The sequence below is a fragment of the Trachinotus anak genome, unplaced genomic scaffold, assembly GCF_046630095.1.
Source record: "Trachinotus anak isolate AG129_WGS33_773 ecotype Australia unplaced genomic scaffold, CSIRO_AGI_Tana_v1 ptg000019l, whole genome shotgun sequence".
Classification (NCBI taxonomy): Eukaryota; Metazoa; Chordata; class Actinopteri; order Carangiformes; family Carangidae; genus Trachinotus; species Trachinotus anak.
In genome coordinates this window covers 29,269,946-29,282,021 of record NW_027273870.1, presented here as the reverse complement: position 1 = coordinate 29,282,021, position 12,076 = coordinate 29,269,946, and the positions used below count along the sequence as shown (strand labels likewise).

Here is a 12,076-nt window from a genome sequence, read left to right as displayed (position 1 = left end):
TTTGTCCGTCATCATCTTGATTTTTTGAAACCAGAAGAAACCATATTTGGAGGAGAAGGTGGAGCTGAGGAGGAGTGAGGGGTGGAGCTGACCTGCTCTGTCCTCTATCCTGATTGTGTGGTACAGTCTGTCTATCACACAGTACCCCCGCCCTAATGCATCCCCTGCTTTATGGTCTATTTTCCTTAAAATGGACCATAATTTAAAAAAATGAACATCATGATGTATTTAAGAAGAACTGAAACTAGAGACTGAGACATAAACTCATCAGGAAAACGTTTCCTGAGGTAATAAATCAGTGAGAAGTACAGACATTTTCCCATAGACTTCAATACAATCAGACTCTGTTTACAACCAGTGGAGTCGCCCCCTGATGGTCAGTAGAGAGAATGAAGCTTTAAGGCTCTTCAGCATCAGCTTCACTGTTCAGACCCAGAGTCTACATTCAGTTTTATTTACAGATAACTTCTCTGTTCTGGTTCACTCTCAGGAGTCAGGAGCTGGATGTCGAAGCAAGTTCAACACATCAGCTGATGATATGTCAATGATGTGTCCACAACTTGTTCCAGCTGAAAACAACTGGCAAAAAGATCAGTTGCTGCTGGTTAGAGGTTGTAATAACAGAGTGCTGTGAATGTTTAGAGTCCCTGCAGACTGTGGGATTTATGTACATTACAGCCAAGCGTCTCAGCCTGGTGTATATTACAAACAGCACGGCAGCAGCAGTCTGATGTATGTGCTCTGTCAGAGGAAACAGGCCAGCAGAGGTTGAGGATTAGCAGTTCTCTCACGTTCCGTGTTCCTCTCCTGTCCTCTCCTCAGTGAGCTCTGACAACACCGTCCAGCTGCTTCTGCTTCTGCTTCGTCCACACGATCCAATTTCAACAGGTCAGGAGCTCACTGATTGGCTCAGGCTTCGACATGCTGATGACTGGAAAGTCTCTTCGCTGTTGTCGCCGTGACCCGGCGCTGTCACTGCAGAATGAAGACGCTCAGTGGTCAGCCTCAGCAGAGGTCACATGTAGTAAACAGTCCCTGGACACCATTAATGTGTGTTAGGAGTCTGACACATCGATTTCCAGTGAGGTCAGCTGTAACCTTCACCTCCTGCATCACCTGCAGCAGAAACAGCCTGAAGATGTTTAATTAAAGGACCATACAGCTGTTTGTATCTGTCCATCATCATCCAGTGAAATCTGCTCAGAATGAGGAATCTAGCTGCCATAAGTCATAATGCAGCGAATAGACACTGACAGCAATTTCATACAAAATGAATAGAATATTATTTTTAACAGCAACGTCTCATGATATGTTTGAGGACTTATTTGTTTACTGGAAAGACAACTTTAAGTTAGGCCTCACACCACAGACTCACATCATCACATATATTTGAATTAGATGATTTCTTTTCTCAAGTTTGTCTTTACACACAAAAGTAAAGATATCTGGATGAAGGTCTGTATCTATACCTTTTTTGACATTTGGATCAAAGCTGTAGAGAAAAGGCTTCTTACATAATTTTTCCAATCAGGTCTCCGAGCTCTGTTCAGCACAGAGATGTTTCTTTAATAATGGATGAGCTGTTGTTTTAACAGCAGAAGCAGATGCTCAGTCCACACACTTTCAGATGTGAGTGCTCCATCTGACACTGTTGCACATACAGTTTTAATTGATGCCCTGAGGCTCTGGGTGGGATTCTTATTCAGATCTGGTCTCAGATCTCGGAACACGAAACATTTCCTCAGTGTGCGTGTCACCTGCTGGTTTCCTCAAGGCTCAATTAACATGCTAGCAAGCTGAGAACACTAGTGGCAGTCAGTCACTAGCTCTCCACGCTAGCTGGCTTCCAACTCTCAGTTAGCAAGCTAATGCTAGCCTGGTCACAAATGGGACAGTACGTTTTGACAGTTTATTAAAAGCTGCGTTATCATGTATCATGTTCTCCTGTCTTCTGTGTGTAAGTCTCTATCAGGGAGCAGTTTATTCTGCAGCAGAAGAGGTTCAGTAAAACTGGAAGGTGACGCACAGCTAATAAGCTTCCTCTGTTTTGACCACAAAGACCAGCACTGACGAGACATTTTGCCATTGGACAACAGCACAAATTCATGTGTCAAAAATCACTAAAATTGAACTTCAGATTTTCTTCACCCAGTTGATGGTCTGAGACAGCAGTTGAATCCACTACACACCCAAGATTTTCAGGTGGTGTTAGGATACTCAGTTGCAGAATCAAGGCCATTTTAAGGCCTTTTTATTGACAAGAAGAATCACCTTTTCAGGTCATGTACAAGTTTTTAGGCCTGTGTGGACCTCTGTTTGGAAGTTCAGTCACATCACTTCTCAGTACAAGGCCTGAACAGTCACAGAGATCCACCCTCCAACACAAATCCTGTAGCTAGGCTTTGATCATTTTGTCTTGAATTTTTAAAGAAGTTGAAGTTGAGGATACTTGTTTGACAAGGTGAAACTGTTCTGATCTTCTGGTTTTATGTCTTTGAACAGATCGTCTTCCGAAAGATCAGTGATGTGAAACGTGAGGAGGAGGAGATGTTAAAGAGGAAGAATGAGGCTCCTCTGAATCTCCCTCCAGACCACCCAGTCAGACGACTCTTCCAGCGTTTCCGACAGCAGAAGGAGGCCCGACTTGCCGCCGAGCGGGTCGGTCCGGGTACCAGTGACGTGGAAAAAGGTGTCGTTCACCTAGAGCAGCCCAAAGGTCCAGAGGTTCTGGCCTCCACTAGTATCGTCATGGTGGCAGAGAGCCCAGCCACACCCACCACGTCCTCAACATCCTCCACATCCTCTTCATCCAGGACCTCCAGCCGAGTCATGCTCCACACTCCTGCCACCCAAAACGGAAACCTTACTGGCTGCAAATCTGCAGAACCGCCCAAAGCTAAAGGCTGGGGACGATTCAAGGAGTCGGTCGTGAAGGCCGAGTCATGGAGCAGCGTCTCCAAGGCTGAGTCCATGGAGACGCTGCCCGATAGAACTAAGTCTCATGACGAGATGTCCCTCAAGAAAACCGACTCCTGCGACAGCGGCATCACAAAGAGTGACCTCCGTTTGGACAATGTCGGCGATGCCAGGACGCCACAGGAGAGGAGTCCAGTTCAGTCAGAGGAGAAGAGAGTCTTCTGTCCAATACCAGAGCAGAGCATGCAAGCCTCTTTCCTCGAGCTGAAACAAGAATTAAGAGGAGATATCAGATCTCTGAACAGTCGCATGGCAGCTCTGGAGGGTCAGTTAGCTGAGATGCTACGTCTGCTCAAATCCAGGAAGTCGTCGGGCTCCTTCTTTGAGATCTCACGGCCGCCCTCCCCCGACTCGGATAAGGACAGCTTCTCTTAGACTGAATATGGAATCAGTCCGTGGGAATCAAACTTGAACAATTTGGCCTTCAGATGTCATGTTCTGACCACAGTGTGAAGCTGTGCTGATGGTGGTCAATGACGATATCACACAGAAGACAAAAGCACTTTGGTACATTAGTAGCATCACTCTGCTGTTCGAGACGTTGCAGACTGACATGACATCAAACTGGAATGAGGATAAGTCAGATTTTTGCTTGATCAGAGATTATAGAAAGAGTAATGAAAGTCACAATGGCACCTTTGGTCCTCAGGAGGGTCTGGAGCCTGCAGACCTTCACGTGATATTGGCAATAATAACAGATGGCTTTAAAGTTGTTGTTTTAAACAGGACTTTGCACTGTGATGTGGTGACTTTGACCCAGTCTCATGAAGTCTGGTCCATAAAAGTTGTTTAGCTGCTCAGAGCCTCCTGATACTGAAGGGTTCACTCTCACTGGCTGTCTGCACTCTCAATCAAAAGGTTTACAGACAGGACTGCATTGGGTTTTTATCAAGACTGCTAGACTGCTGCAGTGTAGACAAACTACTATAACAAGTCAATTTGACAAGCATTCTTGTTTTTACAGATTCCCAAACCTTTAAAACTCAGTGGAGTCCATGATTTCACTTGTTACACATTTGGAAAGTTGCACTCTTTGACAACTGCATATCATCATATCAAAGCCACGTTATGTGACTGGTTGTTGAGAGCGCCAGTCAAAAGACAGCCTTTCAGTCCAATCAGGAGGCTGTTGAACTAGTTCAAGAACATTGTGGACCAGATCTTTCAACTGATGGTCAGCAGTTTTGCTCGGTGAGACATGCTAACTGGCATTAGCATCATTTTCCTCTGAAAATTTGAGATTTATTACAGAGAAGGCAACAGAATGTCACCACCTTCATGCAGACTAAAACACTGTGTGTACAGACTTCAGGTCTTTGATGACTGGGATCAACAGCGTTTATATGTCCAGAATGAATGTGAAGGATTTAAAGCAACAGTGAAAATGAGGCCATAAATGTTTCTGATGTTGATGTTTAATTCTTGCGCAGAGCTGGAAGTTAGATGGTCTAGTCTTGATTTTTAATTTCATTTTATAAATTTGCATGTTGCCAAGTCTCCAGCTCTAAATGGAGATCATATCTTACACCTCAAACACAACAATAATGTGACTTCTTCAGTTTAAAGAACAGGATGCTTCTAATTCGTAATATGTTTGCCTAAATGCATCTGAATTTTAAGTGGAATATGTTTGGACTTACAGTACATATAGTCTTTGAGTCGCGTCTTCTAAAGAAATGGTTAATGTTAAATTAAATGGATAGTATTTAGACCCCAGTCTAAATGTTTCCACCTGGTATTAACCTAGGATCTGTACCTGGACATGTTAACAGGATAATGACATCTGATCACGCCTTTGTCAGGTATTAAGTAACATTTTCATTGTCTCCATCCTTTGGTAGGAAGGTTTGACTGACTTTTCAGCAAACAGGACACATCTTTGGTCAAGGGAAGTGATGCTGTTCTCTCAGCAGACACTTGTGACATATAAGTTAAATGTCACCTGTATTAACACCTCTTCCCTGATCCAGATCTTGACACAGATCTTGTTCAAATACCTGGTGGACATGGGGTATCACAGATATCTTGGAGTTCTCGATCAGCAACCAAAACCAGTCCATTGGTTTTAGTTTTCGGTCTGTGGTCTGTCAGATTCATTTCCAGTTTAGCTTCTGAAATGACAACCATCAGTGCAGCGCTGTTTGAGTGTGGATCAGAGCTGGTGAGTTTTTCTGTGCTGAACACACGTGGTCACAGTGGATGAAGGAGTTGAGCATTTGGGGAATTACAGAACACTGTAAACAGTAATGTTACAGTCCGGTCCGAAGACTGCAGCCGGTTCTCCTCGTGGACACTGACAGTCTGATGACGGTTTCCTGAAGTCATAAAAACCTGCTCTACCTAAAACACGTTGGAGTCAACATGGCTTCACGAGTTCATTATATGAAATAAGTGGCTTTCATTTTTCGTAATTTATTGAAAGATACACTGTTAAGATTTCACTCACGATTAAAGCTGTATTAACTAATATTTAACCACTAGAGGGCAGAAAGTCTCCAAAACAAAATAAGTGAATTTTTTTTGGTCAGAAATCAGGTCACCAGTGTGTTTGGGTCATCTGCACCAGTCGTGTGGGTAGGTGTTTGAGGTGCACGTCAGTCAGTGCCTCTTCTGGCAGAGATGTCGTACGTCTCCTCAGACTTTTGCCTCCTTGTGACTTTGAGTCAGTGTCCACTGGTGGAGGACGTTTTCTCTCCAGAAGTCGCTGGTTGTGCCTCTGAGGGCTCAGTGAAAACAGTGACGACCTGTAGCAACTAAACCACCTGCAGTGCAAACATGATGAGGAACAAGCGAAGGTGAAACGATGAACTGAATCATTCTCCACGTTTTCACCTCTGGACAAATGTCCACAGAACGATGACAGCAGCGACTGTGATCCATCGTCTGTTGTCATTTATTAACCAACAACGACACCTTTGTTGTCACTGGTTGACGCTGCAGGTCACAACGGCCAATAGACACCTCAGAGAGTTGTGAGTGACTGAGCTGAACGCCGCTGATTGTCTCACAACGATCCTCCACGTTGCTTTTGAAGCCTGGCGGATGTTTGCAGCTCACCAGCTCTTTCTTTGGTCTTAACTTTGACATCTTCATTGTGCCTCCATCGATTCTTCAATGCTTTCAAGCACAGTAAACCTTAATGATTTTATATGCAATGTTTCTCCTTGAACACTGACTGGTTTCACTCATCTCAGCTCGTCATCTCGAGATTATTCTCACAGCCCGGACACAACAGCAAAACTCCAGACAGAAACAGATTGAAGTCACTGACTTCAGTGGCAAAATCAATGTGAAATTGAAACGTATTTACATGGAGTTCTTTGAACTTTGGTGAACTTTGACTCACCAAACCATCTTTAACCTTCTAATCTTATATAGACGAGCTCATAAACTGCTCCGCAGAAGAGAAAAGTCAATGATACAAATCTGTTTGAATAAACTGTGTTAACTTCCTGTTCAGCCAAGAGCTGGAAAGTAAGTTACCACTGTTAACTTATAAAATATGCTGTGTCTCAAATGGCGTGCATCCATACTCACACTTATATGCCAACATGCAGTACACTGTAAGAACCCGGATCAACAGATCAAACTGTCAAAAAATCGAGTGTAAACAGTGGACACTTCTCTCCTCAGCAGTCGCCATCTTGGCTACGAAGCAGAAGGGGAGGACCTCCAACGTAATGTCAAACTTGTGAAGATGGCAATCAAGGATAATAGCCACATGTTGCGATCATCATTTTTGCACACAATGGCAGTGTTTGATTTGGGACAGCACTACCCTGTCGAAATGCACTACGGCATCACTGCTGTGCACACAGTGTACACAGTGTATGTACTACATGTGAGTTTACTGACAGAAGTATCGCATTTGAGACACAGCAGCAATGTTAAGTTATGTCCTTGGAGGTGTTCAAAGCGAGGAGGAGTTGAGGAATGCAGCTGATCTGCAACAATAAAGCTCAGTGCTGACCTCCATTTTTTTTTTTTTTTTTCACATTACTGCTTTATTCCTTCATGGGTATTCCACCGACTTCCTGCTGTGTGGCTGTTAGCCTCATCGTGATACTGCCCACCACAGTCTGTGTAAACTTTTCAGTAGCATCTCTGGGGTCTCCCACAGGTTTCTGAAGGTTTCTGCTTTGAATCCTGGAGTTTTGGTTTACTGCTCGTCACCATCTTTGTACTTGGAAAACCTGATATGGAGACAGAGAGGTGGAGTCAAGACAAGACGGGCAGCAACCGTCACAGCTAAGTGCAACAGGCTGACACCTGTTAATGGAGGTAAAAACACCCCCCAAACATACTTGAATCTTGTACCTCCTGCTGAACTTTGTATTTGAAGACAGAAGTTGATGTCTTTATTTCAAAGCAGTCTGGGTCTTCGTAGTGCTGCATCTAGTGGATGTTAGGGAAACTGCAGCTGAATGCAATGACGCTAGTGATACTTTGTGTCCACGTAGCCGAGCCAGTCCATGTGACAAAAATGTAGCCATTCATGACCACGTGAACACGTCTATCTAAACCAACATCCACCAGATTGATAACATAGAAAAAAATCCTGTCTTTTTATAAGTTACGTTCTTCAGCTTTAAGTTGAGTATCATCTGCAAACATGATAACAGAGCAAAACTAAGCTTATGTACAATTACTGTCAAATCCATTTACAACTGAAAACTTTAGCAGTAAAATGTCAAACGTTCTGAGCATCACAACACATTTGATGCTTTGTCCCTGCTCATCAGAGGAAATGTAACCTGACATTTAAAAATGTACTCACCTGAAATGTCTAAATGATAATCTGAGATGTTCATTTGTCTTGACTTTGGTATCTTGTGTATCCTGTGTAGCTGTGATATAAAATGTATTGTCATAATATGCAATTATTGCCATGTATGCTGTTTGTACTGAGAGACTGGTTGTTGTTTGTGGCACTTTGTGTGTCTCACGCTGTCCCACGAGCACCGCCGGTTATCGACACTGATGCACTTTGGTCGTCTGTCATCCCCGCATGACGCTGGTGTCTGAAACTTGTTTCTTTTTTATAAAGGAAAGACTGAACCTGAGCTGACTTTGCCTTGCTTCTTAAATATCTCTGAGGTTTCATTCTCTCTAAACTTTACTACCTTCTGCTGTCGGTCACATGTATTTAACGGCCACCATCTGTGCATGAAGAGCACCTCAATGTTGAGACGGTACAAAGTCTTTATTAATATCATGTATGCACTGTTTTGGAGATTCACATCTTGAAGGAAAAGCTTGAGAGAAACCTTGTTACCACAGATATACACATATTCTTAATTTGTTCTTCACTTATTGTCAGGAATGAAATCTGTATCAGCACAAAGAGTATTTATAACAAATCACATCAAATGTCAACAATAAATTATTTTATACTTTGTACTTTTTGTACTTTTGTTTGTTTTTTGATTGGTTTCATTTAACTACTGCTCACTACAACACTCAGAGAAACCAAATCCTGCAAGGTTGGATGGTGGGTCCAGGTGGGCGGGGCTTGGAGTGTGGCTGAGGGCTGTGACTGCTTTGTAGTGACATCACAAAGTTCCCGAAGTCCTGACGGCTGGTTTTAAGGCTCAGTTTCTGAATACAGGCTGTGTGCATTTCTCTGTGGACTGAGGCTTTGATACTTTCACAGTATTAATATAGAACCTAAACCTGCTTTATAATCAGAAACACATGGACATCTACCTCTATTACAGAGTTCACACTCACAACTTTATTTTTACACTTTAATCCCTCTGTATTAAACTGGTCCATTCTTGACTCTTCAGACTCTATTACTGAAATCACGTACACTAACACTTGGGTCTGACATCAGGTGGTGTGAGTTAGTAACTTCAGCTGGAGCTACGCGTTAACAGGGTCAGACCTCAGGAACTCAGGGCTCAGAAGTAATTAAATAAATAAATAAATTGCACAGCGTGAATAAATTAAATTGACGCTGCATGAGAAGGTGTCCTGAAGTCATGAACCAGGTGGAAAACACCTGGGAGTCTGTTATCACAGTTAATTTCACCAGCCAGTTGCTGTCAGCTCTGTTGCTATGGTTACCTGCCGTTTAACTTAATTCTGATTTGGTGAAACTATTTTTGGTGTGTGTACCTGCCAGCCAATCACAGACCAGTATTGTGTGTGGTCATGGTTTAATTATCATTCATTGTTTCTAATGAGAGTGTTGAGTATAAATCTGTGACTCAAACATGATCTTCTTCCATCAGGACACGTCGCTGTGCGTCATCACTTCAACAACAAGATCCAGATCGATGTTTCTCTAAGATCATTTATGTCTTTAGAATTTAAATGTACAAATTCTTTAAATCAGTTACATTACAAACAGTTTCCTGCTCTGTTGTGAATCTGCCTCCATCTGTCTCTGTGTTCCTGAGCTGAACTCATCTTGCTGCTTCTCCTCCTTCTGGATCTTTTCCAAACCAACAGGGAATCCCTGAACCTCCCCCACGGAAAAAAAAGAATCAGCTTTCTGCAGAGCTGGCAGCTTCTTCCCTCCTCCCCTCCTTCCTCCTCCTCCCTTGCTCCTTCCTCCTCCTCCTCATTTGATGATCTGCATTGCAGTGCCAGCCGTCCTCCCCCTTCCTCCCCCCTCCTCTTTTCCTCCAGGTTGATCTCTGCAGCAGTGAACGAACAGCGGGGTGATCCTCTCAGCCTGAGACTTAACATGCCTCCCCAGCCTCCCCTTCCTCCCCCTCCTCCCCCTCATCCACCTTCCTCTGCGTCCTCTGTTATCCTGATGCCATAGCGCCCTCTACTGAGGAGACAGCAGACATTACAGCCAGGAGGATTCATCCTCTTCGATAAAATCAGTCTGGTTTCAGTTCGAACTATAAGTTAAATCAATGTAAACATTGAAATTTATAACTGGAATAAAGTTTAAGACTCATTTTAAACGAAAAGTCCTGAATTCAAAATCTTACTGAAGTAAAAGTTCATAAATGAATCATGTATCATTAACTATGCAACAAAAATGTAGTCTGTCAGTGTTTATATATTATTATATGTTACACTTTTATAATGATCCATTAACATATATGCAGCATTTTAGCTGCATGTAGCTGCCTGCAGCAGGGCTGGTGTTACTCATTGATACTGACAATATAAACATGGTTTGTATTTTACTTTTTTACTGTATTTTACTGTTTTAAAATCTGCAGAGAGAAACTAGAAACTACACTGCAAAATGAATGTAGAGGGGAAAAAAGTGTAGCTGTTCTCCACTGAAATGTGGTGGAGGAAAAGTATAGGTATAGGTATAAAAATAGCATCAAACTAAAAAGTGGAGTCATTTAAATGTGTTCTTAAACACAGTACTTCAATAAATGAAGTTACTGAGTTACTTTCCACCACTGCATGCATATGTTTAGCAGGTATAATGTTTACTTTGCATGTTAGCATGCTAACAATTTCTAATTAGCACCAAACACAGAGTCCAGCTGAGGATGATGGGAATGTCATTAAGGTGTTAGTTTAGCAGGTATTTGGTTAAAAACCCAATTATAGGAAAATTAAAATGTGACTTGTTGATGGTGTTAGAGGATAATCACAAAGTTCATCCTGAGGAGAACATGAGCAAGATTCATTCATTCATCCAATAGCTGACATATTTCAGTCTGGGCCAAAGTGGTGACCATGGGCCAGAAACAGGATGGCTTTCAGAATAAAAGTTGCCCCCCCACATACAACTTTAATTCCTCCAACCATTGTGTCCAGCATGTTTTTAAATGAACATGATTAAACAGGATTATCACCAGATGAGCACAGTACAGGTGGTCTGCAGCTGGACAGAGGTTAAAGTGTCTGTACATGTACCTGTTGTTTGAATCATATTTTGAATTAACTCATATTTCTCATAAAATGAAACTGTCTCTTAAAAGAATCTAAAGCATCAGTCAGTCAGTGACAGAGACCCCTAGTGGTGGAGGAATCCTGCGCCGGTCCTGAGTTCATACTGCTGGTACATGAACTACATGAGGCTGAGAACATTTCTTAACTCATTACTTGAGGAAAATTTTAGCTTCAGAACTTAAACTTAAACTTAAATCATCCTTTAACATTAACACTGAGATGTTTGATCTTTGCATCCTCAGCCAAAACCCCAAAACATCACATCATTATAACATCACAGGGTCCAAGCAGAATTCACCACCCTACAGTGGAAGAAGATTAGTGGAAGCCTGGATGGTGAGTGTTTGAGAGCATCAGTGCAATGTGAAATAAATTGTATGAAGCCTTTGCTTTAAAATGTACTGTTACTGTAGTTTGTTCTAGTGTCAGGTTGTCTGGTGCTTGTTCCATAAACCACAATTAAAATGATCAGTTGCCTTATTAAAGTGTCAGTTTCTCTTTTGTTGCTGTGCTCATTTTTAACTGATATGTCATCATTGCCCACCAATGACTGCTGGCGTTGCCTCTGCCTCTTTGTAGTGATCTCACCATGTTTCCACACATCTTTTCAGCCACAAATTGCCAAAAATTTAAAACAGCCTCTTTTGTATCTGTGTTCCACTGCGATTGCAGATCGCCTCCAGAAACCACTTCCTGTGTTGATTTTCTTGAACAAGTGAATGATGCATTTGCTACAAACTTAAAGGTCCCTTATTTTACACTTTTCCTGTGTTTTATTTGAAGTTGATATTTGATTTCTATTAGAAGATTGATTTGTGGTTTTAAGGACCAAAAACCACCAAAACAGAGAAAGAGAGAAACCAAATCTTGCAAGGCTGGATGGTGGATCCAGGCTTGGGGAATGGCTGAGAGCAGTGACTGCTTTGTAGTGACATCACAAAGTTCCAGAAGTCCTGACGGCTGGTTTTAAGGCTCAGTTTCTGAATACAGGCTGTGTGCATTTCTCTGTGGACTGAGGCTTTGATACTTTCACAGTATTAATATAGAACCTAGAGCTGCTTTATAATCACAAACACATGGAAATATCACCTTATACAAGATGGGACCTTTAAGAATTTGCCCCCTCTGCAGTCAGTCTGTGGGGCGAGATCTCAGAATTTAATCCTTAAAAATATCAGGAGACTTTCCAAAGAACTCAAAACCAGACTCGTCCAGATCAAAC

General features: G+C 42.3%; 1 protein-coding gene across 2 annotated transcripts in view; it reads left to right on the top strand.

Moving 5' to 3' along the window:
- kcnh1b (potassium voltage-gated channel, subfamily H (eag-related), member 1b) overlaps positions 1–8,376 on the top strand; it is a 47,640-nt gene extending 39,264 nt beyond the window's left edge. For both annotated transcript variants that reach the window (XM_071504702.1, XM_071504703.1), the window contains exon 11: positions 2,503–8,376. In XM_071504702.1, the coding sequence (XP_071360803.1) occupies positions 2,503–3,351 (849 nt within the window). In that variant the 3' untranslated portion in view covers positions 3,352–8,376. The remainder of the gene's footprint in view (positions 1–2,502) is intronic.
- Positions 8,377–12,076: the final 3,700 nt, after the last annotated feature.